This window comes from Petromyzon marinus (assembly GCF_048934315.1).
Source record: "Petromyzon marinus isolate PM22_M1 ecotype Great Lakes invasive population chromosome 75 unlocalized genomic scaffold, UKy_Petmar_22M1.pri1.0 chr75_unloc.2, whole genome shotgun sequence".
NCBI lineage: Eukaryota > Metazoa > Chordata > Hyperoartia > Petromyzontiformes > Petromyzontidae > Petromyzon > Petromyzon marinus.
The window spans coordinates 296316-323815 of record NW_027422614.1 but is presented as its reverse complement, the minus strand read 5'-3'; the positions used below and the strand labels follow the sequence as shown (position 1 = coordinate 323815).

Here is a 27500-nt window from a genome sequence, read left to right as displayed (position 1 = left end):
CCACAGGCCTGGCTGGACTTGCCTGGTAGAGGCCTACCCTCCCTGTCCACGTCCTGTGTACCCGTGTCTCCCCGTGTCTCTCCGTGTCTCACCGTGTCTCCCCGTGTCTCCCACAGGCCTGGCTGGACTTGCCTGGTAGAGGCCTGCCCTCCCTGTCCACGTCCTGTGTACCCGTGTCTCCCCGTCGCCTCTGCTGCATCTCGCCGTCCGGTGACATCATCACCGTCACCGCCACCGTCACCGTCGCCTCCGTCAACGCGACGGACCCCGGCGCTGACCAACACACGGGTCCGCTCAGCCTGAAATCGACCACTGCCAGCCTGGAGGTGAGTGTGGGTGGGTGGGTGGGTGAGTTGGTGGGTGGGTGAGTGAGTGACTGGGTGGGTGAGTGAGTGAGTGATTGAGTGGGTGGTTGAGTGGGTGGATGGGTGAGTGGGTGGGTGGATGGATGGGTGGTTGAGTGAGTGGGTGGGTGAGTGGGTGGATTGGTGAAAGGGGGGTGAGTGGGTGGATGGATGGGCGAGTGAGTGAGTGAGTGGGTGAGTCAGTGAGTGGGTGGGTGAATCAGTGAGTGGGTGAGTGGATGGATGGGCGAGTGAGTGGGTGGATGGATGGTTGGGTGAGTGAGTGGGTGGGTGAGTGAGTTAGTGGGTTTGTGAGTGGGTGGGTGAGTGAGTGGGTGGGTGGGTGAGTGAGTGGGTGGGTGGGTGAGTGAGTGAGTGAGTGGGTGGGTGAGTGAGTGGGTGAGTCAGTGAGTGAGTGGGTGAGGGAGTGGGTGAGGGAGTGAGTGGGTGAGGGAGTGAGTGGGTGAGTGAGTGAGTGGGTGACTGAGTGGGTGAGTGAGTGGGTGACTGAGTGGGTGAGTGGGTGGGTGGATGAGTGGGTGGGTGGATGAGTGGGTGGGTGAGTGAGTGGGTGAGTCAGTGAGTGGGTGGGTGAGTGAGTGGGTGGGTGGGTGAGGGAGTGAGTGGGTGAGTGGGTGAGTGGGTGGGTGGGTGAGTGGGTGGGTGAGTGAGTGGGTGAGTGGGTGGGTGAGTGAGTGAGTGGGTGAGTGGGTGGGTGAGTGAGTGGGTGAGTGGGTGGGTGAGTGAGTGGGTGGGTGAGTGGGTGGGTGAGTGGGTGGGTGAGTGGGTGGGTGGGTGGGTGAGTGAGTGGGTGAGTGAGTGAGTGGGTGAGTGAGTGAGTGGGTGGGTGATTCAGTGAGTGGGTGAGTGGGTGGATGGGTGAGTGAGTGGGTGGATGGATGGTTGGGTGAGTGAGTGAGTGGGTGGGTGAGTGGGTGGGTGAGTGGGTGAGTGAGTGAGTGGGTGGGTGAGTGAGTGGGTGGGTGAGTGGGTAGGTGGTTGGGTGAGTGGGTGAGTGGGTGGGTGAGTGGGTGAGTGGGTGGGTGGGTGAGTGGGTGGGTGAGTGGGTGGGTGAGTGAGTGAGTGGGTGAGTGGGTGGGTGAGTGAGTGGGTGAGTGGGTGGGTGAGTGAGTGGGTGAGTGGGTGGGTGAGTGAGTGGGTGGGTGAGTGGGTGGGTGAGTGGGTGGGTGAGTGGGTGGGTGAGTGAGTGGGTGAGTGAGTGGGTGGGTGACTGAGTCAATCTTCACACCCTGAGTCTCTCCCCCCCCCTCCCTCCCCCCCCGCAGTCTGTGGGCGTGTTGGTAGAGCCCGGCTCCACCCCCCGCCTGCTGCCCGTGGCCTCGTCGCTGCAGGGCCCCCCCTCTCCGCCCCGCGTGGTGGTACAGTCCGGGTCCCACCACCACCACCACCACGCGCTGCTCTCCCTCGACGAGCAAGGGGAGGCATCCTCCTCCTCCTCCTCTGCCTCCTCCTCCTCCACTGCCTCCTCCTCCTCCGCCTCCTCCGCCTCCGCCTCCCTCGGCCTACTCAAGGACCTGCCCAGCGTGAGCACCCAAGGGGGGCTCACTGGCTGGGGGGCTGACTGGGGGGCTGGCTGGGGGGCTGACTGGTGGGGGGGCTGACTGACTGGAGGGCTGACTGGTTGGGGGGCTAACTGACTGGGGGGCTGGCTGGGGGGCTGACTGGGGGCTGGCTGGCTGGGGGGCTGTCTGGGGGGCTGACTGACTAGCTGGCTGACTGGCTGGCTGAGTGAGTAACTGAGTGAGCGAGTGACTGACTGACTGCCTGACTAACTGAGTGACTGACTGACTAACTAACTGACTAACTGAGTGACTGGCTGACTCACGGAGTTCCCCAGAGCGAGTGGGGGGGCTGGCTGGCTGGGGGGCTCACTGACTGGGGGGCTGACTGATTGGGGGGCTGACTGACTGGGGGGCTGACTGACTGGCTGGCTGGCTGGTTGGGGGGCTGACTGACTGGCTGGCTGGCTGGGGGGCTGACTGGGGGGCTGGCTGGCTGGGGGGCTGACTGGGGGGCTGGCTGGGGGGCTGACTGGCTGGGGGGCTGTGTGTCTAACTCTGTGTATTTCTGTCTGTGTGTGTGTCTGTGTGTGTGTATCACTGTGTGTGTGTGTCTGTGTGTGTCTGTCTGTGTGTGTTTGTGTGTGTCTGTGTGTGTGTCTGTGTGTGTGTCTCTGTCTGTGTGTGTGTGTCTGTGTGTGTGTCTCTGTGTGTATCTCTGTCTGTGTGTGTCTGTGTGTGTGTCTCTGTGTGTATCTCTGTCTGTGTGTGTCTGTCTGTCTGTGTGTGTGTCTCTGTGTGTATCTCTGTCTGTGTGTGTCTGTGTGTGTGTCTCTGTGTGTATCTCTGTGTGTGTCTGTCTGTCTGTGTGTGTGTCTGTGTGTGTGTGTCTGTCTGTGTGTGTCTGTCTGTGTGTGTTTGTGTGTGTCTGTGTGTGTGTGTCTGTGTGTGTGTGTCTGTGTGTATCTCTGTCTGTGTGTGTCTGTGTGTCTGTGTGTGTGTCTCTGTGTGTGTGTCTGTCTGTGTGTGTCTGTGTGTCTGTGTGTGTGTCTCTGTGTGTATCTCTGTCTGTGTGTGTCTGTGTGTGTGTCTCTGTGTGTATCTCTGTCTGTGTGTGTGTGTCTGTCTGTCTGTGTGTGTGTCTCTGTGTGTATCTCTGTCTGTGTGTGTCTGTGTGTCTGTGTGTGTGTCTCTGTGTGTATCTCTGTCTGTGTGTGTCTGTGTGTGTGTGTCTCTGTGTGTCTTTCTGTCTGTCTGTGTGTGTCTGTCTGTGTGTGTGTATCTCTGTCTGTGTGTGTCTGTCTGTCTGTGTGTGTGTCTCTGTGTGTATCTCTGTCTGTGTGTGTCTGTGTGTCTGTGTGTGTGTCTCTGTGTGTATCTCTGTCTGTGTGTGTCTGTCTGTGTGTGTGTCTCTGTGTGTGTGTGTCTGTGTGTGTGTCTCTGTGTGTATCTCTGTCTGTGTGTGTCTGTGTGTGTGTCTCTGTGTGTATCTCTGTCTGTGTGTGTGTGTCTGTCTGTGTGTGTGTCTCTGTGTGTATCTCTGCCTGTGTGTGTCTGTGTGTGTGTCTCTGTGTGTATCTCTGTCTGTGTGTGTCTGTGTGTGTGTGTCTGTGTGTATCTCTGTGTGTCTTTCTGTCTGTCTGTGTGTGTGTGTGTGTGCGTGTAGACGCTGCTCGTGAGCTTCGCGTCTGCAGGGGACCGCTGGTTCATGGCAGCGCTCAGCCAGAAAAACCAAACGGTTTGTGTGCATACATACACGTGTGTGTGTGTACGTGTGTGTGTGTACGTGTGTACGTGTGTACGTGCGTGGTTGTACGTGTGTGTACGTGTATGTGTGTACGTGTGTGCGTGTGTGTGTACGTGTGTACGTGCGTGGGTGTACGTGTGTGTGTGTACGTGCGTGGGTGTACGTGTGTGTGTGTACGTGTGTGTGTGTGTACGTGTGTGTGTGTGTGTGTACGTGTGTACGTGCGTGTGTGTACGTGTGTACTCTGTGTATACTGTGTGTGTGTGTGTGTGTACGTGTGTACGTGTATGTATGTGTACGTGTGTGTGTGTACGTGTGTACGTGTATGTATGTGTACGTGTGTGTGTGTATGTGTGTGTGTGTACTGTGTGTGTGCATGTGTATGTATGTGTACTGTGTGTGTGCATACATACACGTGTGTACGTGCGTGGGTGTACGTGTGTGTGTGTACGTGTGTGTGTACGTGTGTGTACGTGTGTGTGTGTAGTATGTGTGTACTGTGTGTACTGTGTGTGTGTGTACGTGTGTACGTGTGTGTGTACGTGTGTACGCGTGTACGTGCGTGGGTGTACGTGCGTGGGTGTACGTGCGTGTGTGTACGTGCGTGTCTGTGTGTGTACGTGTGTGTCTGTGTGTGTACGTGTGTGTCTGTGTGTGTACGTGTGTACTTGTGCGTGTATGTGTGTACTGTGTGTGTGTGCATGTGTATGTATGTGTACTGTGTGTGTGCATGTGTGTGTATGTGTACTGTGTGTGTGCATGTGTGTGTGTGTACTGTGTATGTGTACTGTGTGTGTGTACTGTGTGTGTACGTGTGTGTATGTGTACGTGTGTGTGTACGTGTTTGTGTGTGTGTGTGTACGTGTGTGTGTACGTGTGTGTGTGTGTTCGTGTGTGTGTACGCGTGCTGTGTGCGCTATGTGTGTGCTGTGTGTACGTGCGTGTGTGCTGTGTTTATGTGTGTGTGTGCGTGTGTACGTGTGTACGTGTGTGTATTTGTGTGTGTCTGTGTGTACTGTGTGTGTGTATGTGTGTACTGTGTGTGTATGTGTGTACGGTGTGTGTGTGTGTGTATGTGTACTGTGTGTGTGTGCATGTGTGTGTATGTGTACTGTGTGTGTGTACTGTGTGTGTACGTTTATGTGTGTGTACTGTGTGTGTGTGAGTGTACGTGTGTGTGTGTACGTGTGTGTGTGTACGTGTGTGTGTGTGTACTGTGTGTGTAGTGTGTGTGTGTACGTGTGTGTGTGTACTGTGTGTGTAGTGTGTGTGTGTACTGTGTGTATGTTTGTACTGTGTGTATGTGTACTGTGTGTATGTGTGTACTATGTGTGTGTACGTGTGTACTGTGTGTGTGTGTACTGTGTGTACTATGTGTGTGTACTGTGTGTGTACTGTGCGTACTGTGTGTGTACTGTGTGTGCACTGTGTACTGTGTGTGTACTGTGTGTGAACTGTGTGTGTACTGTGTGTACTGTGTACTGTGTGTGTACTGTGTGTGAACTGTGTGTGAACTGTGTGTACTGTGTGTGTACGTGTGTGTACGTGTGTACTGTTGTGTGTGTAATGTGTGTACTGTTGTGTATGTGTGAACTGTGTGTACTGTGTGTGTACTGTGTGTGTGTACTGTGTGTGTGTACGTGTGTGTGTGTGTGTGTGTACGTGTGTACGTGTGTACATGTGTGTGTATGTTTGTACGATGTGTGTGTGCGTTTGTACGTGTGTGTATATGTGTGTACTGTGTGTGTGTACGTGTGTACGTGTGTGTGTACGTGTGTACTGTGTGTGTACTGTGTGTATGTGTGTACTGTGTGTGTTTACTGTGTGTGTGTACGTGTGTGTAGTGTGTGTGTGTACTGTGTGTACGTGTGTGTACTGTGTGTGTGAGTGTATGTGTGTACTGTGTGTGTGTAACGTGTGTGTGTGTGTACTGTGTGTGTACGTGTGTGTGTGTACTGTGTGTGAACTGTGTGTGTGTGTGTACTGTATGTGTGTACTGTGTGTGTATGTGTGTACTGTGTGTGTACGTGTGTACTGTGTGTGTGTGTACTGTGTGTATGTGTGAGTGTGTATGTGTGTACTGTGTGTGTGTGTGTTCAGGCCTACACAGTGAGCCTGTACTCCGTGTCCAGTGGGCGACGGCTCACGGACTCCACGCTCACCTTCACTGTCGATCTCAACACCGGCTCACCCGAAAAGGTCACCCACCTAGTCACCCACCTAGTCACCCAGCTAGTCACCCACCTAGTCACCCAGCTAGTCACCCACCTAGTCACCCAGCTAGTCACCCACCTAGTCACCCTCACGAGCATCTAACTCGTCACCCACACGGCTGTCTAACTAGTCACCCACACAGCTAACTAGTCACCTAGCTAGTCACCCACCTAGTCACCCTTATGAACATCTAACTAGTCACCCACACGGCTGTCTAACTAGTCACCCACACGGCTGTCTAAATAGTCACCCACACAGCTAACTAGTCACCCAGCTAGTCACCCACCTAGTCACCCTTACGAACATCTAACTCGTCACCCACACGGCTGTCTAACTAGTCACCCACACAGCTAACTAGTCACCCACACCGCTAACTAGTCACCCAGCTAGTCACCCACCTAGTCACCCTCACGAACATCTAACTCGTCACCCACACGGCTGTCTAAATAGTCACCCACACAGCTAACTAGTCACCTAGCTAGTCACCCACCTAGTCACCCTCACGAACATCTAACTCGTCACCCACACGGCTGTCTAACTAGGCACCCACACAGCTAACTAGTCACCCAGCTAGTCACCTGCCTAGTCACCCTCACGAACATCTAACTCGTCACCCACACGGCTGTCTAACTAGTCACCCACACAGCTAACTAGTCACCTAGCTAGTCACCCAGCTAGTCACCCTCACGAACATCTAACTAGTCACCCACACGGCTGTCTAAATAGTCACCCACACATCTAACTAGCACACCCACACGGCTGTCTAAGTAGTCACCCACACAGCTAACTAGTCACCCACACGGCTGTCTAAATAGTCACCCACACAGCTAACTAGTCACCCACACGGCTAACTAGTCACCCACATGGCTGTCTAACTAGTCACCCACACGGCTGTCTAACTAGTCACCCACACAGCTAACTAGTCACCCACACGGCTAACTAGTCACCTACATGGCTAACTAGTCACCCACATGGCTAACTGGTCACCCACACAGCTAACTAGTCACCCACACGGCTAACTAGTCACCCACACGGCTAACTAGTCACCCACACGGCTGTCTAACTAGTCACCCACACGGCTAACTAGTCACCCACACGGCTGTCTAACTAGTCACCCACACGGCTAACTAGTCACCCACACGGCTAACTAGTCACCCACACGGTTGTCTTAACTAGTCACCCACACGGCTAACTAGTCACCCACACGGTTGTCTAACTAGTCACCCACACGGCTAACTAGTCACCCACACGGTTGTCTAACTAGTCACCCACACGGCTAACTAGTCACCCACACGGCTGTCTAACTAGTCACCCACACGGCTAACTAGTCACCCACACGGTTGTCTAACTTGTCACCCACACAGTTGTCTAACTAGTCACCCACACGGCTAACTAGTCACCCACACGGATGTCTAACTAGCCACCCACACGGTTGTCTAACTAGTCACACACACGGCTAACTAGTCACCCACACGGCTGTCTAACTAGTCACCCACACGGTTGTCTAGTCACCCACACAGCTAACTAGTCACTCACACAGTTGTCTAACTAGTCACCCACACGTCTAACTAGTCACCCACACGGTTGTCTAACTAGTCACCGACACGGCTAACTAGTCACCCACACGGTTGTCTAACTAGCCACCCACACAGCTAACTAGTCACCCACACGGCTAACTAGTCACCCACACGGCTGTCTAACTAGTCACCCACACGGCTAACTAGTCACCCACACGGCTGTCTTAACTGGTCGCCCGGATGTCCACCCCAGATGTTTGTGAACGTCTTCCTCAAGAAGGACGACTCTGTGGGATACCGCATCCTCATCAAGATGGACGACTACTCCCTGCTCATGGTTCACCAACCTGGTGAGGTGGTGGAGGTGGAGGTGGAGGTGGTGGTGGAGGTGGTGGTGGACGTGGTGGTGGTGGAGGTGGTGGTGGTGGACGTGGTGGTGGTCGTGGTGGTGGACGTGGTGGTGGAGGTGGTGGTGGACGTGGTGGTGGTGGTGGAGGTGGTGGTGGTGGACGTGGACGTGGTGGAGGTGGTGGTGGTGGTGGTGGAGGAGGAGGTGGTAGTGATGGTGGTGATGGTAGTAATGGTGATTGTAGTGATCGTAGTGATGATGATGGTGGTGGTGGTAGTGATGGTTGTGATGGCAGTGATCGTAGTGATGATGATGGTGGTGGTGGTGGTGACGGCGGTGATGGTGATGATGGTGGTGATGGTGGTGATGATGATGGTGGTGATGATGGTGATGGTGCAGGGAGGGTGATGTGGCTCAGGGAGGAGGCTCTGGGTGACGTGGTGATGATGATGGTGATGATGGTGGTGATGGTAGTGATGGTGATGATGGTGATGGTGGTGGTGATGATGATGATGGTGATGATGATGGTGATGATGATGGTGGTGATGGTGGTGATGATGATGATGGTGATGATGATGATGGTGGTGATGTTGCAGGGAGGGTGATGTGGCTTAGGGAGGAGGGTCTGGGTCACGTGGTGATGATGGAGGTGATGATGGTAATGATGGTGATGGTGGTGATGTTGGTGATGCAGGGAGGGTGATGATGATGATAGTGATGATGATGGTGATGGTGGTGATGTTGCAGGGAGGGTGATGTGGCTCAGGGAGGAGGCTCTGGGTCACGTGGTGATGATGGTGATGATGGTGGTGATGTTGCAGGGAGGGTGATGTGGCTCAGGGAGGAGGCTCTGGGTCACGTGGTGATGATGGAGCTTGTGGATCTGCCTCTCACCAGCACCCAGGCTGAGCTGGAGGGAGGTTTCAGCAAGAAAACTGGTGAGTGGGTGGGTGGATTAGTGGGTGGGTGAGTGGGTGGGTGGATTAGTGGGTGGGTGAGTGAGTGGGTGGGTGGATTAGTGAGTGGGTGGGTGGATTGGTGGGTGAGTGGGTGAGTGGGTGGGTGGATTAGTGGGTGGGTGGATTAGTGTGTGGGTGAGTGGGTGGGTGAGTGGGTGGGTGAGTGGGTGGGTGGATTAGTGGGTGGGTGGATTAGTGGGTGGGTGGATTGGTGGGTGGGTGAGTGGGTAGGTGGATTACTGGGTGGGTGAGTGGGTGGGTGGGTGAGTGGGTGGATTACTGGGTAGGTGAGTGAGTGAGTGGGTGCATTAGTGGGTGGGTGGGTGAGTTCGTGTGTGGGTGGATGGGTGGATGGATGGGTGAGTGGGTGGGTGAGTGGGTTTGTGGCTGAGTGAGTGAGTGGGTGGGTGGGTGAGTGGGTGGGTGGGTGAGTGAGTGGGTGGGGTGGGTGAGTGAGTGGGTGGGTGAGTGAGTGGGTGCATTAGTGGGTGGGTGTGTGAGTTCGTGAGTGGGTGGGTGAGTGAGTGGGTGGGTGAGTGAGTGGGTGCCTTAGTGGGTGGGTGGGTGAGTTCGTGAGTGGATGGGTGGGTGGTTGAGCGGGCGGGCGGGCGGGCGGGCGAGTGTGTGGTAGGTGGGTTGGCGAGTGGGTGGGTGAATGGGCGAGCGAGTGGGTGGGTAGGTGAGTGGGTGAATGTGGGCACACACACACACGCACACACACACGTACACACACACGCACACACACACACACACGTACACACACACGCACACACGTACACACACACGTGTGCGTGCGTCCACCCCCCCTGGCCCCGCTGAATGTCCCCAACCCGCTCTGTGACATCTCCCCGTGTACCCCCCTCAACCCCTGCGGGCACGGCTGTGGAGGGAAGGCGGCGTCGGAGGTAAAGCAGCACTTGCCCCGGCAGTCTGTCGAGGCTACACCGGGGGGGGAGGGGGTGGGGATCCTTTGTCTGTGTTGGTGGTGTGGTGGTGGTGGTGGTGTAGCGGTGGTGTGGTGGTGGTGGTGGTGTAGCGGTGGTGTGGTGGTGGTGGTGGTGTGGTGGTGGTGGTGGTGTAGCGGTGGTGTGGTGGTGGTGGTGGTGGTGTAGCGGTGGTGTGGTGGTGGTGGTGTGGTGGTGGTGGTGGTGGTGTGGTGGTGGTGTAGCGGTGGTGGTGATGTAGCAGTGGTGGTGGTGTAGCAGTGGTGGTGGTGGTGTAGTGGTGGTGGTGATGTAGCGGTGGTGGTGTGGTGGTGGTGTAGTAGTAGTGGTGGTGTAGTGGTGGTAGTGGTGTAGTGGTGGTGGTGTAGTGGTGGTGGTGGTGTAGTGGTGGTGTGGTGGTGGTGGTGGTAGTGGTGTAGCAGTGGTGGTGGGGTAGCAGTGGTGGTGGTGTAGCAGTGGTGGTGGTGTAGTGGTGGTGTGGTGGTGGTGTGGTGGTGGTGGTGGTGGTGTAGTGGTGGTGGTGTAGTGGTGGTGGTGATGTAGCGGTGGTGTAGCGGTGGTGGTGTAGTGGTGGTGGTGGTGTAGTAGTGGTGGTGGTGGTGGTGTAGTGGTGGTGGTGTAGTGGTGGTGGTGGTGGTGTAGTGAACATCGCTAGCACTGGGGGAGAGACAAAGACGGCCGGGCGTGGTGCTGCTGGGCCACCCACCCCCTCTGTGTGTGACCCACAGTGCCCCGGTAGCCTTCATAGACCCTGCTACTCACTAGCAGCACTTGCCCCTACAGCCTGTTACAGGCTACACGGGAGAGCTTTGTCTTGTTCATGTTGAACACCACAGTGACGATTATCTGAACCGGGTACCTGGGCCTTCTCCCCTAGGTCGACTCAGCCTCAAATGAGTTTGCCTGGTGTGTAGCGGTGGTGGTGGTGCTAATGGTCCTGTTGATGGTGTTGATGGTGGTGTTGATGGTGGTGTTGTTGATGGTGGTGTTGGTGGTGTTGATGGTGTTGGGTGGTGCCAATGGTCCTGTTGATGGTGTTGTTGATGGTGTTAGTGGTGTTGATGGTGGTGCTAATGGTGCTGTTGATGGTGTTGATGGTGGTGCCGATGGTCCTGTTGATGGTGGTGGTGATGGTGGTGTTGATGGTGGTGTTGATGGTCCTGTTGATGGTCCTGTTGATGGTGTTGATGGTGGTGTTGATGATGGTGTTGATGGTGGTGTTGATGGTGTTGATGGTGGTGTTGATGGTGGTGTTGATGGTGGTGTTGATGGTGGTGCTGATGGTGGTGTTGATGGTGGTGTTGATGGTGGTGTTGATGATGGTGTTGATGGTGATGATGGTGTTGATGGTGGTGTTGATGGTGGTGCTGATGGTCCTGTTGATGGTGGTGTTGATGGTCCTGTTGATGGTGGTGTTGATGGTGGTGTTGATGGTGGTGTTGATGTTGGTGTTGATGGTGGTGTTGATGGTGGTGTTGATGGTGGTGTTGATGGTGGTGTTGATGGTGGTGTTGATGGTGTTGATGGTGGTGTTGATGGTGGTGTTGATGGTGGTGTTGATGGTCGTGTTGATGGTGGTGTTGATGGTGGTGCTGATGGTGGTGCTGATGGTCCTGTTGATGGTGGTGTTGATGGTCCTGTTGATGGTCCTGTTGATGGTCCTGTTGATGGTGGTGTTGGTGGTGTTGATGGTGGTGTTGATGATGGTGTTGATGGTGGTGTTGATGGTGATGATGGTGTTGATGGTGGTGCTGATGGTGGTGCTGATGGTCCTGTTGATGGTGGTGTTGATGGTGGTGTTGATGGTGGTGTTGATGGTGGTGTTGATGTTGGTGTTGATGGTGGTGTTGATGGTGGTGTTGATGGTGGTGTTGATGGTGGTGTTGATGGTGGTGTTGATGGTGTTGATGGTGGTGTTGATGGTGGTGTTGATGGTGGTGTTGATGGTGGTGTTGATGGTGGTGCTGATGGTGGTGCTGATGGTCCTGTTGATGGTGGTGTTGATGGTCCTGTTGATGGTCCTGTTGATGGTCCTGTTGATGGTGGTGTTGGTGGTGTTGATGGTGGTGTTGATGATGGTGTTGATGGTGGTGTTGATGGTGTTGATGGTGATGGTGGTGTTGATGGTGGTGTTGATGGTGGTGCTGATGGTGGTGCTGATGGTCCTGTTGATGGTGGTGTTGATGGTGGTGTTGATGGTGGTGTTGATGGTGGTGTTGATGGTGTTGATGGTGGTGTTGATGGTGGTGTTGATGGTGATGATGGTGTTGATGGTCCTGTTGATGGTGGTGTTGATGGTCCTGTTGATGGTCCTGTTGATGGTGGTGTTGATGGAGTTGATGGTGGTGTTGTTGATGGTGGTGTTGATGATGGTGTTGATGGTGGTGTTGATGGTGTTGATGGTGATGATGGTGTTGATGATGGTGTTGATGGTGGTGTTGATGGTGGTGCTGATGGTCCTGTTGATGGTGGTGTTGATGGTGTTGATGGTGGTGCTAATGGACCTGTTGATGGTGGTGTTGATGGTGGTGTTGATGGTGTTGATGATGTTGATGGTGTTGATGGTGGTGTTGATGGTGATGATGGTGGTGTTGATGGTGGTGTTGATGGTGGTGTTGATGGTGGTGTTGATGGTGTTGATGGTGGTGTTGATGTTGGTGTTGATGGTGGTGTTGATGATGGTGTTGATGGTGTTGATGATGGTGTTGATGGTGTTGATGTTGGTGTTGATGGTGGTGTTGATGATGGTGTCGATGGTGGTGTTGATGGTCCTGTTGATGGTGGTGCTGATGGTCCTGTTGATGGTCCTGTTGATGGTCTTGTTGATGGTGGTGTTGGTGGTGTTGATGGTGGTGTTGATGGTGGTGTTGATGGTGGTGTTGATGATGGTGTTGATGGTGGTGTTGATGGTGGTGTTGATGGTGTTGATGGTGGTGCTGATGGTGGTGCTGATGGTGGTGCTGATGGTCCTGTTGATGGTGGTGTTGATGGTGGTGTTGATGGTGTTGATGGTGGTGTTGATGGTGGTGTTGATGGTGATGATGGTGTTGATGGTCCTGTTGATGGTGGTGTTGATGGTGGTGTTGATGGTGGTGTTGATGGTGTTGATGGTGATGATGGTGTTGATGATGGTGTTGATGGTGGTGTTGATGGTGGTGCTGATGGTCCTGTTGATGGTGGTGTTGATGGTGGTGTTGATGGTGTTGATGGTGGTGCTAATGGACCTGTTGATGGTGGTGTTGATGGTGTTGATGGTGGTGTTGATGGTGTTGATGATGTTGATGGTGTTGATGGTGGTGTTGATGGTGATGATGGTGGTGTTGATGGTGGTGTTGATGGTGGTGTTGATGGTGGTGTTGATGGTGTTGATGGTGTTGATGGTGGTGTTGATGTTGGTGTTGATGTTGGTGTTGATGGTGGTGTTGATGGTGTTGATGATGGTGTTGATGGTGGTGTTGATGGTGTTGATGGTGTTGATGGTGGTGTTGATGTTGGTGTTGATGGTGGTGTTGATGGTGTTGATGATGGTGTTGATGGTGGTGCTAATGGACCTGTTGATGGTGGTGTTGATGGTGTTGATGGTGGTGTTGATGGTGTTGATGATGTTGATGGTGTTGATGGTGATGATGGTATTGGTGGTGTTGATGGTGGTGTTGATGATGTTGATGATGTTGATGGTGTTGATGGTGATGATGGTGGTGTTGATGGTGGTGTTGATGGTGGTGTTGATGGTGTTGATGGTGTTGATGTTGGTGTTGATGGTGGTGTTGATGGTGTTGGTGTTGATGGTGTTGATGGTGTTGATGGTGGTGCTAATGGTCCTGTTGATGGTGGTGTTGATGGTGTTGATGGTGGTGTTGATGGTGGTGTTGATGGTGGTGCTAATGGTCCTGTTGATGGTGGTGTTGATGGTGGTGTTGATGGTGTTGATGGTGGTGTTGATGATGGTGATGGTGGTGTTGATGGTGTTGATGGTGGTGTTGATGGTCCTGTTGATGGTGGTGTTGATGGTGGTGTTGATGATGGTGATGGTGGTGTTGATGGTGACCGCACGCCCCCCACCACCCCCCCACCACCACCCCCCCACCACCCCCCCACCACCCCCCCACCACCCCCCCCCACCACCCCCCCACTAGGCGGCCTGATCTTCTCCTTTGCCCAGCGGCTGAGCTCCCAGGCCGGCCTGCTGCAGGCCTGGCTGCTCCGCTCGCTGCGCGCCTTCGCGGACGCTCGTCGCCCCTCCACCTCGTCGCCGTCGCCCACCTCATCGCCGCCGCCGCCAACCTCGTCCTCGGGGAAGAGGATGGGTCCATCGTCGTCATCGTCATCATCATCGTCGCCGTCGTCATCGTCATCGTCATCATCGTCGTCATCATCGTCGTCATCGTCATCATCGTCGTCATCGTCGTCGTCATCGTCGTCATCGTCGTCATCATCGTCGTCATCGCCGTCGCCGTGGGCGGGCGCCACGGCCGCACTGCCGCACGAGACGCTCGCCAGGGACGACTTCAACATCCGCAAGATGATGGTGATGGTGACGGGGGCCGGCAAGGTGGGACGGTGACGGTGGTGGTGTTGTGATGGTGGTGTTGTGATGGTGGTGATGTTGTGATGGTGGTGTTGTGATGGTGGTGATGGTGGTGGTGGTGGTGTTGTGATGATGGTGATGGTGGTGGTGTTGTGATGGTGGTGATGGTGGTGGTGGTGATGGTGGTGTTGTGATGGTGGTGTTGGTGGTGATGGTGGTGATGGTGGTGGTGATGGTGGTGGTGGTGGTGATGTTGGTGATGGTGGTGGTGATGGTGGTGATGGTGGTGGTGATGGTGGTGGCGATGGTGGTGTTGTGATGGTGGTGTTGGTGGTGATGGTGGTGATGGTGGTGATGGTGGTGGTGATGGTGGTGATGGTGGTGGTGGTGATGGTGGTGATGGTGGTGATGGTGGTGGTGGTGATGGTGGTGATGGTGGTGATGATGGTGATGGTGGTGGTGATGATGGTGATGGTGGTGATGGTGGTGGTGGTGGTGATGGTGATGGTGGTGATGGTGATGGTGGTGATGGTGATGGTGGTGATGGTGGTGATGGTGATGGTGGTGATGGTGATGGTGGTGATGGTGGTGATGGTGGTGTCTCCCTCCCCTTCCCCCCCCCACTCCCTCCTGTCGACGCAGCCTTCTTATACCAAGAGAACAAGTTTCGCCATAACTTGTGGGAGCAATAAGCCTCCTTAGAGCCAGGATGATGATGATTGCTTCTTGTGTTGCAGTCGAAACGTCGTGAGAATTTTATTGTTTTATATTTTTATTATTTTATTGTTTCCCCTATCTACGTGGCGGTGGTGACTTTAACCGAAAGAACCAAGAATAATAATTTGATTGTTTTACAATAGTGTAGTAGTGGTAGTAGTAGTGGTAGTAGGAGTTGTAGTGAGTGGTAGTAGTAGTGGTAGTAGTAGTGGTAGTGAGTGGTAGTGGTAGTGAGTGGTAGTAGTAGTGGTAGTGAGTGGTAGTAGTAGTGAGAGTAGTGGTAGTAGTAGTGGTAGTGAGTGGTAGTGGTAGTGAGTGGTAGTAGTAGGGGTAGTAGTGGTGGTAGTGGTGGTGGTAGTGGTGGTGGTAGTGGTGGTGGTAGTGGTAGTAGTAGTGGTAGTAGTAGTGGTAGTGAGTGGTAGTAGTAGTGGTAGTGAGTGGTAGTAGTGGTAGTGAGTGGTAGTCGTAGTGGTAGTAGTCGTGGTAGTGAGTGGTAGTAGTGGTGGTAGTAGTAGTGGTAGTAGTAGTGCTTGTAGTAATGGTGGTAGTAGTAGTGGTAGTAGTGGTAGTAGTAGTGGTAGTAGTGGTAGTGAGTAGTAGTAGTGGTAGTGGTGGTAGTAGTGGTAGTAGTAGTTGTGGTGGTAGTGAGTGGTAGTAGGGGTGGTAGTAGTGGTAGTAGTAGTGGTAGTAGTAGTGGTGGTAGTGAGTGGTGGTAGTAGTGGTAGTGAGTGGTAGTAGTGGTAGTGAGTAGTAGTAGTGGTAGTAGTAGTGGTAGTAGTAGTGGTGGTAGTAGTAGTGGTGTAGTAGTAGTAGTAGTGGTAGTAGTAGTGGTAGTAGTGGTAGTAGTAGTGGTAGTAGTAGTGGTGTAGTAGTAGTGGTAGTGTAGTAGTGGTAGTAGTAGTGGTGTAGTAGTAGTGGTAGTGTAGTAGTGGTAGTAGTAGTGGTGTAGTAGTAGTAGTGGTAGCAGTGGTGGTAGTGAGTGACGTCATTTACGGACGGCCCCTTTTGTCTCTAACGCCCCTCCCCTCGCCCCTCCCCTCGCCCCTCCCCTCGCCCCTCCCCTCGCCCCTCCCCTCGCCCCGCCCACCCCCCAGCTGGTGGGCATGGAGAGTGGTGGAGGTCGCTTGGTGTAGTGGTAGTAGTAGTAGTAGTGCGTGGTAGTAGTAGTAGTGTGGTAGTAGTAGTGGTAGTGAGTGACGTCATTTACGGACGGCCCCTTTTGTCTCTTACGCCCCTCCCCTCGCCCCGCCCACCCCCCTCGCCCCGCCCACCCCCCAGCTGGTGGGCATGGAGAGTGGTGGAGGTCGCTTGGTGTGGAGACTCCTGCTGGTGGAAGACGCCAGGCACAGAGAGCCCCTACGGCTGGTGGCACAGCGCGGGACCGCTCACTACCCCCACCCCCCGCTGTGTACCCTGGTACTCAGGGACCCCGTGAGTACTTCTACTACTAGTACTAGTACCACTACTACTACCACTACTACTACCACTACTAGTACCGCTCACTACCCCCCACCCCCCGCTGTGTACCCTGGTACTCAGGGACCCCGTGAGTACTTCTACTACTAGTACCACTACTAGTACCACTACTACTACCGCTTACTACTACTACCACTACTACTACTCACTACCCCCACCCCCCGCTGTGTACCCTGGTACTCAGGGACCCGGTGAGTACTTCTACTACTAGTACCACTACTAATACCACTACTAGTACCGCTCACTACCCCCACCCCCCGCTGTGTACCCTGGTACTCAGGGACCCCGTGAGTACTTCTAGTACCAGTACTAGTACCACTCACTACCCCCACCCCCCGCTGTGTACCCTGGTACTCAGGGACCCGGTGAGTACTTCTACTACTACTATTACTACTACTACTACCACTCACTATCACTACCACCACTACTACTACCACTACTAGTACCACTACTACTACTACTAGTACCACTACTAGTACCACTACTAGTACCGCTCACTACCCCCACCCCCCGCTGTGTACCCTGGTACTCAGGGACCCCTTGAGTACTCACACTTCTAGTACCACTACTACTACCACTACTACTACCGCTCACTACCCCCACCGCCCGCTGTGTACCCTGGTACTCAGGGACCCCGTGAGTACTTCTAGTACTACTACCACTACTAGTACCACTACTACTAGTACCGCTCACTACCCCCACCCCCCGCTGTGTACCCTGGTACTCAGGGACCCCGTGAGTACTTCTAGTACTACTACCACTACTAGTACCACTACTACTAGTACCGCTCACTACCCCCACCCCCCGCTGTGTACCCTGGTACTCAGGGACCCCGTGAGTACTTCTAGTACTACTACCACTACTAGTACCACTACTACTAGTACCGCTCACTACCCCCACCCCCCGCTGTGTACCCTGGTACTCAGGGACCCCGTGAGTACTCACACTTCTAGTACCACTACTACTACCACTACTACTACTACCGCTCACTACCCCCACCCCCCGCTGTGTACCCTGGTACTCAGGGACCCCGTGAGTACTTCTACTACTACTACCACTACTAGTACCACTACTAGTACCACTCACTACCCCCACCCCCCGCTGTGTACCCTGGTACTCAGGGACCCGGTGAGTACTTCTAGTACTAGTACTACTACCACTACTACTACCGCTCACTACCCCCACCCCCCGCTGTGTACCCTGGTACTCAGGGACCCCGTGAGTACTTCTAGTACTAGTACCACTACTACTAGTATCACTACTAGTACCACTACCACTACTACTACCACTACTACTACCACTACTACTACCACTACTAGTACCGCTCACTACTTCCACCCTCCGCTGTGTACCCTGGTACTCAGGGACCCGGTGAGTACTTCTACTACTACTAGTATCACTACTAGTACCACTACTACTAGTACCACTACTACTAGTATCACTACTAGTACCACTACCACTACTAGTACCACTACTACTACCACTACTACTACCACTACTAGTACCACTACTACTAGTACCGCTCACTACCCCCGCCCCCCGCTGTGTACCCTGGTACTCAGGGACCCGGTGAGTACTTCTAATACCACTACTAGTACCGCTCACTACCCCCACCCCCCGCTGTGTACCCTGGTACTCAGGGACCCGGTGAGTACTTCTAGTACTAGTACCACTACTAGTACCACTACTAGTACCGCTCACTACCCCCACCCCCCGCTGTGTACCCTGGTACTCAGGGACCCCGTGAGTACTTCTAGTACCAGTACTAGTACCACTCACTACCCCCACCCACTGCTGTGTACCCTGGTACTCAGGGACCCGGTGAGTACTTCTAGTACCACTACTAGTACCGCTCACTACCCCCACCCCCCGCTGTGTACCCTGGTACTCAGGGACCCGGTGAGTACTCGCACGTCTAGTACCACTACTAGTACCACTACTAGTACCGCTCACTACCCCCACCCCCCGCTGTGTACCCTGGTACTCAGGGACCCGGTGAGTACTACTAGTACTAGTACCACTACTAGTACCACTACTAGTACCGCTCACTACCCCCACCCCCCGCTGTGTACCCTGGTACTCAGGGACCCGGTGAGTACTTCTAGTACCACTACTAGTACCACTACTACTACTACCACTCACTACCACTACTACTACTACCACCACTCACTACTACTACCACTACTACTACTACCACTACTACTACCACTACTACTACCACTACTACTACCACTACTACTACCACTACTACTACCACTCACTACCACTACTACCACTACTACTACTACCACTACTCCTACCACTACTACTACCACTCACTACCACTACTACCACTGCTACTACCGCTCACTACCACTCACTACCACTACTACTACCACTACCACTCACTACCACTACTACCACTACTACTACCACTACCACTCACTACTACTACCACTACCACTCACTACCACTGCAACCACTACTACTACCAATCACTACCACTGCTACCACTACTACTACCACTACTACTACCACTACTACTACCACTACAACCACTACTACTACCAATCACTACCACTGCTACCACTACTACTACCACTACTACTACCACTACTACTACCACTACTACTACCACTACTACTACCACTACTACCACTACTACTACCACTCACTACCACTACTACTACTACCACTACTACTACCACTACTACTACCACTACTACTACCACTAGTACCATTCACTCTCTACTACTACCACTACTACTACCACTCACTACCACTACTACCAATCACTACTACTAGTAATACCATTCACAACCACTCACAACTCTTTCTAACTGTGTCTCTCTCCCCGTGTGTCTCTCTCCCCGTGTCTCTCTCTCCCCCCCGTGTCTCTCTCCCCGTGTCTCTCTCTTCCCCCCGTGTCTCTCTCTCTTCTCCCCGTGTCTCTCTCCCTGTGTCTCTCTCTTCCCCCCGTGTCTCTCTCCCCGTGTCTCTCTCCCCCCGTGTCTCTCCCCCCGTATCTCTCCCCCCGTGTCTTTCTCCCCGTGTCTCTCTCTCCCCGTGTCTCTCTCTCCCCGTGTCTCTCTCTCCCCGTGTCTCTCTCTCTCCCCGTGTCTCTCTCTCCCCGTGTCTCTCTCTCTCTCTCCCCGTGTCTCTCTCTCTCCCCGTGTCTCTCTCTCTCTCCCCGTGTCTCTCTCTCCCCCTCCCCGTGTCTCTCTCTCTCTCCCCCTCTCCCGCCCCATGTCTCTCCCCGTGTCTCTCTCTCTCTCTCTCTCCCCGTGTCTCTCTCTCTCCCCGTGTCGCTCTCTCTCTCCCCGTGTCTCTCTCCCCGTGTCTCTCCTCGTGTCTCTCTCTCTCTCCCCGTGTCTCTCTCTCTCCCCGTGTCTCTCTCCCCGTGTCTCTCTCTCTCCCCGTGTCTCTCTCTGTCTCCCCGTGTCTCTCTCTCTCTCTCTCCCCGTGTCTCTCTCCCCATGTCTCTCTCTCTCCCCGTGTCTCTCTCTCTCTCTCCCCGTGTCTCTCTCTCTCTCCCCGTGTCTCTCTCTCTCCCCGTGTGTCTCTCCCTGTGTGTCTCTCTCTCCCCGTGTCTCTCTCTCCCCGTGTCTCTCTCTCCCCGTGTCTCTCCCCGTGTCTCTCTCCCCGTGTCTCTCTCTCTCTCTCTCCCCGTGTCTCTCTCTCTCTCTCTCCCCGTGTCTCTCTCTCTCTCCCCGTGTCTCTCTCTCTCTCCCCGTGTCTCTCTCTCCCCCTCCCCGTGTCTCTCTCTCTCCCCCTCTCCCGCCCCGTGTCTCTCCCCGTGTGTCTCTCTCTCTCTCTCCCCGTGTCTCTCTCTCTCCCCGTGTCTCTCTCTCTCCCCGTGTCTCTCCCCCCGTGTCTCTCCCCGTGTCTCTCTCTCTCCCCGTGTCTCTCTCTCTCCCCGTGTCTCTCTCCCCGTGTCTCTCCCCGTGTCTCTCTCTCTCCCCGTGTCTCTCTCTCTCCCCGTGTCTCTCTCCCCGTGTCTCTCCCCGTGTCTCTCTCTCTCCCCGTGTCTCTCTCTCTCCCCGTGTCTCTCCCCGTGTCTCTCCCCGTGTCTCTCTCTCTCTCCCCGTGTCTCTCCCCGTGTCTCTCTCTCTCCCCCTGTCTCTCCCCGTGTCTCTCCCCCTCTCCCCCTCTCCCGTCCCCCCCCCCGCCAGGTCACGTCGCTGCCCTCCCTCGTCGAGTTCAACCCCATCTCGGGACGAGCGACTCCCCGCACAGACTCCACCAACCCCCCCAGCGCACCTCCAACGGACCCCTCGGCCACGCTCACCCCCTCGGCCACGGCCACGCTCACCACCCCGCTGCTCCAGACGCTGCTGCTGCAGCCGCTGCAGCTGCAGCAGCAGCAGCAGCAGCAGGAGCAGCAGCAGGAGCAGCGGCAGGCGGAGGCTGCGGGCACAGCGGGCGACCCCAGCCATACCAAGCTGCTTCTGCTGCTGCACACAGATCTGACGGTGCGACGCTCTCGGATGTCGTCTCTCTCTCTCTCTCAGACACGCACACACACGTGTCTCACTCCGTGTGTGTCTCACTCCGTGTGTGTGTGTGTGTGTGTCTCCGTGTGTGTGTCTCACTCCGTGTGTGTGTCACTCCGTGTGTGTGTCTCACTGTGTGTGTCTCACTGTGTGTGTGTCTCACTGTGTGTGTGTGTGTCTCACTGTGTGTCTCACTGTGTGTGTGTGTGTCTCACTGTGGGTGTGTGTCTCACTGTGTGTGTCTCACTGTGTGTGTGTGTCTCACTGTGTGTGTGTGTCTCACTGTGTGTGTGTCTCACTGTGTGTGTGTGTCTCACTGTGTGTGTGTGTGTCTCACTGTGTGTGTGTGTCTCACTGTGTGTGTGTGTGTCTCACTGTGTGTCTCACTGTGTGTGTGTGTGGCTCACTGTGTGTGTCTCACTGTGTGTGTGTGTCTCACTGTGTGTGTGTCTCACTGTGTGTGTGTCTCACTGTGTGTGTGTCTCACTGTGTGTGTGTGTCTCACTGTGTGTGTGTCTCACTGTGTGTGTGTGTCTCACTCTGTGTGTGTGTCTCACTGTGTGTGTGTGTCTCACTGTGTGTGTGTGTCTCACTGTGTGTGTGTCTCTGTGTGTGTCTCACTGTGTGTGTGTCTCACTGTGTGTGTGTGTCTCACTCTGTGTGTGTCTCACTGTGTGTGTGTGTCTCACTCTGTGTGTGTCTCACTGTGTGTGTGTGTCTCACTGTGTGTGTGTCTCACTGTGTGTGTGTCTCACTGTGTGTGTGTGTCTCACTCTGTGTGTGTCTCACTGTGTGTGTGTGTGTCTCACTGTGTGTGTGTCTCTGTGTGTGTGTCACTGTGTGTGTGTCTCACTGTGTGTGTGTGTCTCACTCTGTGTGTGTCTCACTGTGTGTGTGTGTCTCACTGTGTGTGTGTCTCACTGTGTGTGTGTGTCTCACTGTGTGTGTGTCTCTGTGTGTGTCTCACTGTGTGTGTGTCTCACTGTGTGTGTGTGTCTCACTGTGTGTGTGTCTCACTGTGTGTGTGTGTCTCACTCTGTGTGTGTCTCACTGTGTGTGTGTGTGTCTCACTGTGTGTGTGTGTCTCACTGTGTGTGTGTCTCACTGTGTGTGTGTGTCTCACTCTGTGTGTGTCTCACTGTGTGTGTGTGTGTCTCACTGTGTGTGTGTCTCTGTGTGTGTCTCACTGTGTGTGTGTCTCACTGTGTGTGTGTCTCACTCTGTGTGTGTCTCACTGTGTGTGTGTGTCTCACTCTGTGTGTGTCTCACTGTGTGTGTGTGTGTCTCACTGTGTGTGTGTCTCTGTGTGTGTCTCACCGTGTGTGTGTCTCACTGTGTGTGTGTGTCTCACACCGCGTGTGTCTCACTGTGTGTGTGTCTCTCTCCGTGTGTGTCTCTCTGCCCCACACGTGTGTGTCTCTCACCGTGTGTCTCACTCCGTGTGTCTCACCGTGTGTGTCTCTCTGCCCCACACGTGTGTCTCACTGTGTGTGTCTCTCACTCCGTGTGTCTCACTCCGTGTGTGTCTCTCTCTGCCCCCACGTGTCTCACCGTGTGTCTCACTGTGTGTGTCTCTCACCGTGTGTCTCTCTCCCCGTGTGTCTCACCGTGTGTCTCACTCCGTGTCTCTCACCGTGTGTGTCTCTCTGCCCCACACGTGTCTCACTCCGTGTGTCTCACCGGGTGTGTCTCTCTCCCCCCACGTATGTGTCTCACTCCGTGTGTCTCTCCCCGTGTGTCTCACCGTGTGTGTCTCTCTCCCCGTGTGTCTCACCGTGTGTCTCACTCCGTGTCTCTCACCGTGTGTGTCTCTCTCCCCCCACGTGTGTCTCACTCCGTGTGTCTCACCGTGTGTGTCTCACCCCGTGTCTCTCTGTGTGTCGCTCTGTGTGTCTCACCATGTGTCACTCACCTTGTCTTTCCCTGTCTCCCTGCCTGCAGGTGTCCGTGTCTCCGTCCACGCCGGCGCTGCTGTCCCAGCTCCGTGTCTCTCTCTGTGTGTCTCTCTGTGTGTCTCTGTGTCTCTCTCTGTGTCTCTGTGTGTCTCTCTGTGTTTCCCCATGTGTCTCTCTGTGTCTCCCCGTGTCTCTGTGTGTCTCTCCCTGTGTGTCTCCCCCTGTGTGTCTCTCTCTGTGTCTCCCCGTGTCTCTCTCCCTGTGTGTCTCCCCCTGTGTGTCTCTCTGTGTGTCTCTCACTGTGTCTTCTCACTCTGTCTCACCGTGTGTCTCTCTGTGTGTCTCTCTGTGTGTCTCTCTGTGTGTCTCACCCCGTGTGTCTCTCCGTGTATCTCTCTGTGTGTCTCTCTGTGTGTCTCACCCCGTGTGTCTCTCCGTGTGTCTCTCTCTGTGTGTCTCTCCGTGTGTCTCACCATGTGTCTCACTGTGTCTCTCCCCGTGTCTCTCACTGTGTCTCTCTGTGTGTCTCTCCCCTTGTCTGTCCCCGTGTCTCTCTGTGTGTCTCTCACTGTGTCTCACCATGTGTCTCACCGTGTGTCTCCCCGTGTCTCCCCCCGTGTCTCCCTGCCTGCAGGTGTCCGTGTCTCCGTCCACGCCGGCGCTCCTGTCCCAGCTCCGTGTCTCTCTCCCTGTGTCTCTCCCTGTGTGTCTCTCCCTGTGTGTCTCTCACTGTGTCTCTCACTGTGTCTCACCGTGTGTCTCCCTGCCTGCAGGTGTCCGTGTCTCTGTGTGTCTCTCCCTGTGTGTCTCTCCCTGTGTCTCTCTGTGTGTCTCTCTGTGTGTCTCACCGTGTGTCTCCCTGCGTGTCTCCCTGCCTGCAGGTGTCCGTGTCTCTGTGTGTCTCTCCCTGTGTGTCTCCCCCTGTGTGTCTCTCTCTGTGTCTCCCCGTGTCTCTCTCCCTGTGTGTCTCCCCGTGCGTGTCTCTCTGTGTGTCTCTCTGTGTGTCTCTCTGTGTGTCTCACCGTGTGTCTCACCGTGTGTCTCCCCCCGTGTCTCCCTGCCTGCAGGTGTCCGTGTCTCCGTCCACGCCGGCGCTCCTGTCCCAGCTCCGTGTCTCTCCCCGTGTCTCTCCCCGTGTCTCTCCCCGTGCGTGTCTCTCTGTGTGTCTCACCGTGTGTCTCCCCGTGTCTCCCCCCCGTGTCTCCCTGCCTGCAGGTGTCCGTGTCTCCGTCCACGCCGGCGCTCCTGTCCCAGCTCCGCGCCTGCGCCCGTTCCGTTTTCTTCTTTGTCGCCAACGTCACCGCCGGCACCGTCCAGGGATACCAGCTGCAGCCCGTGAGACACGCGGGGAGACACGGGGAGACACGGGGGGAGAGACACGGGGGGAGACTCGCGGGGAGACACGGGGGGAGACTCACGGGGGGAGACTCAAGGGGAGACTCACGGGGGAGACACGCGGGGAGACACGCGGGGAGACTCACGGGGAGACTCACGGGGGGGGTGTCTGCGTCTGTCTGTGCGTGTGTCTGCGCATCTCCAAGCCTCTGACCGTGTCCCTCTCTCCCCGTTTCTCCCCCCCTTGTCTCCCTCCCCATGTCTCCCCCCCCGTGTCTCCCTCCCCGTGTCTCTCTCCCCGTGTCTCCTCCCCATATCTTCCCCCCGTGTCTCCTCCCCCCCGTGTCTCCCTCCCCGTGTCTCCCCCCCCCGTGTCTCTCCCCCCGTGTCTCTCTCTCCCCGTGTCTCTCCCCCCCGTGTCTCTCCCCCCGTGTCTCTCCCCCCGTGTCTCTCCCCCGTGTCTCTCCCCCCATGTCTCTCCCCCGTGTCTCTCCCCCCATGTCTCTCCCCCCGTGTCTCTCCCCCCGTGTCTCTCCCCCCCGTGTCTCCCTCCCCGTGTCTCCCCCCCCCGTGTCTCTCCCCCCCGTGTCTCTCCCCCCGTGTCTCTCCCCCCATGTCTCTCCCCCCGTGTCTCTCCCCCGTGTCTCTCCCCCCGTGTCTCTCCCCCGTGTCTCTCTCCCCCTGTGTCTCCCTCCCCGTGTCTCTCCCCCCGTGTCTCTCCCCCGTGTCTCTCCCCCGTGTCTCTCTCCCCCTGTGTCTCCCTCCCCGTGTCTCTCCCCCCGTGTCTCTCCCCCGTGTCTCTCTCCCCCTGTGTCTCCCTCCCCGTGTCTCTCCCCCCGTGTCTCCCCCCCCCCCGTGTCTCCCCCCCCCCGTGTCTCCCCCCCCCCCCCGTGTCTCTCCCCCCGTGTCTCTCCCCCGTGTCTCTCCCCCGTGTCTCTCTCCCCCTGTGTCTCCCTCCCCGTGTCTCTCCCCCCGTGTCTCTCCCCCGTGTCTCTCTCCCCCTGTGTCTCCCTCCCCGTGTCTCTCCCCCCGTGTCTCCCCCCCCCCCCGTGTCTCCCCCCCCCCGTGTCTCCCCCCCCCCCCGTGTCTCTCCCCCCGTGTCTCTCCCCCGTGTCTCTCCCCGTGTCTCTCCCCCGTGTCTCTCCCCCCGTGTCTCTCCCCCCCGTGTCTCTCCCCCCGTGTCTCTCCCCCCGTGTCTCCCCCCCCCCCGTGTCTCCCCCCCCCCCCGTGTCTCTCCCCCGTGTCTCTCCCCCGTGTCTCTCCCCCCGTGTCTCTCCCCATGTCTCTCCCCCGTGTCTCTCCCCCGTGTCTCTCCCCCGTGTCTCTCCCCCTGTGTCTCTCCCCCCGTGTCTCCCTCCCCGTGTCTCTCCCCCCGTGTCTCCCCCCCCCCCCGTGTCTCTCCCCCGTGTCTCTCCCCCCGTGTCTCTCTCTCCCCGTGTCTCTCCCCCCCGTGTCTCTCCCCCCGTGTCTCTCCCCCGTGTCTCTCCCCCGTGTCTCTCTCCCCCTGTGTCTCCCTCCCCGTGTCTCTCCCCCCGTGTCTCTCCCCCGTGTCTCTCTCCCCCTGTGTCTCCCTCCCCGTGTCTCTCCCCCCGTGTCTCCCCCCCCCCGTGTCTCCCCCCCCCCGTGTCTCTCCCCCGTGTCTCTCCCCCGTGTCTCTCCCCCCCGTGTCTCTCCCCCCGTGTCTCTCCCCCCGTGTCTCCCCCCCCGTGTCTCTCCCCCCGTGTCTCTCCCCCCCGTGTCTCCCCCCCCGTGTCTCTCTCCCGTGTCTCTCCCCCCGTGTCTCTCCCCCCCGTGTCTCCCCCCCCGTGTCTCTCTCCCGTGTCTCCCCCCCCGTGTCTCTCCCCCCGTGTCTCCCCCCCCCGTGTCTCCCCCCCCGTGTCTCTCTCCCGTGTCTCTCCCCCCGTGTCTCTCCCCCCCGTGTCTCCCCCCCCCGTGTCTCTCCCCCCATGTCTCTCCCCCCGTGTCTCTCCCCCGTGTCTCTCCCCCCGTGTCTCTCCCCCGTGTCTCTCTCCCCCTGTGTCTCCCTCCCCGTGTCTCTCCCCCCGTGTCTCTCCCCCGTGTCTCTCCCCCGTGTCTCTCTCCCCCTGTGTCTCCCTCCCCGTGTCTCCCCCCCCCGTGTCTCCCCCCCCCCGTGTCTCCCCCCCCCCCGTGTCTCCCCCCCCCCGTGTCTCTCCCCCCGTGTCTCTCCCCCGTGGCTCTCCCCGTGTCTCTCCCCCGTGTCTCTCCCCCCGTGTCTCTCCCCCCCGTGTCTCTCCCCCCCGTGTCTCTCCCCCCGTGTCTCTCCCCCCGTGTCTCTCCCCCGTGTCTCTCCCCCCGTGTCTCTCCCCCGTGTCTCTCTCCCCCTGTGTTTCCCTCCCCGTGTCTCCCTCCCCGTGTCTCCCCCCGTGTCTCCCTCCCCCCGTGTCTCCCCCCCCCGTGTCTCCCTCCCCGTGTCTCCTCGCCCCCGTGTCTCTCTCCCCGTGTCTCTCCCCCCGTGTCTCCCCCCCCCCGTGTCTCCCCCCCCCCCGTGTCTCTCCCTCCGTGTCTCTCCCCCGTGTCTCCCTCCCCGTGTCTCCCCCCGTGTCTCCCCCCCCCCCGTGTCTCTCCCCCGTGTCTCTCCCCCCGTGTCTCCCCCCCCCTCCCGTGTCTCCCCCCCCCCCTCCCGTGTCTCTCCCCCGTGTCTCCCCCCGTGTCTCCCCCCCCCCCCGTGTCTCTCCCCCGTGTCTCCCCCCCCCCCTCCCGTGTCTCCCCCCCCCCCCCCCGTGTCTCCCCCCCCCCCCTCCCGTGTCTCTCCCCCCCCCCCGTGTCTCCCAGGATCTCCGTGTCTCCCCCGTGTGGCGAGTCTTCTTCTCGCCCGAGACACAGACCATCGTGAGCGTGGAGGGCAAACGGCCCGGGGAACACGTCCACTCCCCAGGCAGAGTCTTGGGGGATCGGAGCGTCATGTACAAGGTGTGGGACAGGGGGTGGGAGACACACGTGTGTGTGTGTGTACACTGTGTGTGTACGCTGTGTGTGTGTGTGTGTATACTGTGTGTGTGTGTGTACGCTGTGTGTGTGTGTGTGTATACTGTGTGTGTGTGTGGAGCACGTCCACTCCCCAGGCAGAGTCTTGGGGGATCGGAGCGTCATGTACAAGGTGTGGGACAGGGGGTGGGAGACACACGTGTGTGTGTGTGTACACTGTGTGTGTGTGTGTGGAGCACGTCCACTCCCCAGGCAGAGTCTTGGGGGATCGGAGCGTCATGTACAAGGTGGGGGACAGGGGGTGGGAGACACACGTGTGTGTGTGTGTACACTGTGTGTGTGTGTGTACACTGTGTGTGTGTGTGTACACTGTGTGTGTGTACACTGTGTGTGTGTACACTGTGTGTGTGTACACTGTGTGTGTGTGTGTACACTGTGTGTGTACACTGTGTGTGTGTACACTGTGTGTGTACACTGTGTGTGTGTCTCACTGTGTGTGTGTGTGTACACTGTGTGTGTGTACACTGTGTGTGTGTG

At 56.5% G+C, this 27500-nt stretch overlaps 1 protein-coding gene across 1 annotated transcript in view; it reads left to right on the top strand.

Moving 5' to 3' along the window:
- LOC116937567 (ER membrane protein complex subunit 1) overlaps window positions 1-27500 on the top strand; it is a 62632-nt gene that overhangs the window by 23468 nt on the left and 11664 nt on the right. Inside the window, exons 7-17 of the mRNA XM_076058467.1 lie at window positions 117-326; window positions 1631-1888; window positions 3531-3602; window positions 5712-5810; window positions 7596-7692; window positions 8513-8629; window positions 13731-14146; window positions 16118-16270; window positions 20467-20766; window positions 23898-24017; window positions 26811-26962. Coding sequence (XP_075914582.1) covers window positions 117-326; window positions 1631-1888; window positions 3531-3602; window positions 5712-5810; window positions 7596-7692; window positions 8513-8629; window positions 13731-14146; window positions 16118-16270; window positions 20467-20766; window positions 23898-24017; window positions 26811-26962 — 1994 coding nt within the window. The remainder of the gene's footprint in view (window positions 1-116; window positions 327-1630; window positions 1889-3530; window positions 3603-5711; window positions 5811-7595; window positions 7693-8512; window positions 8630-13730; window positions 14147-16117; window positions 16271-20466; window positions 20767-23897; window positions 24018-26810; window positions 26963-27500) is intronic.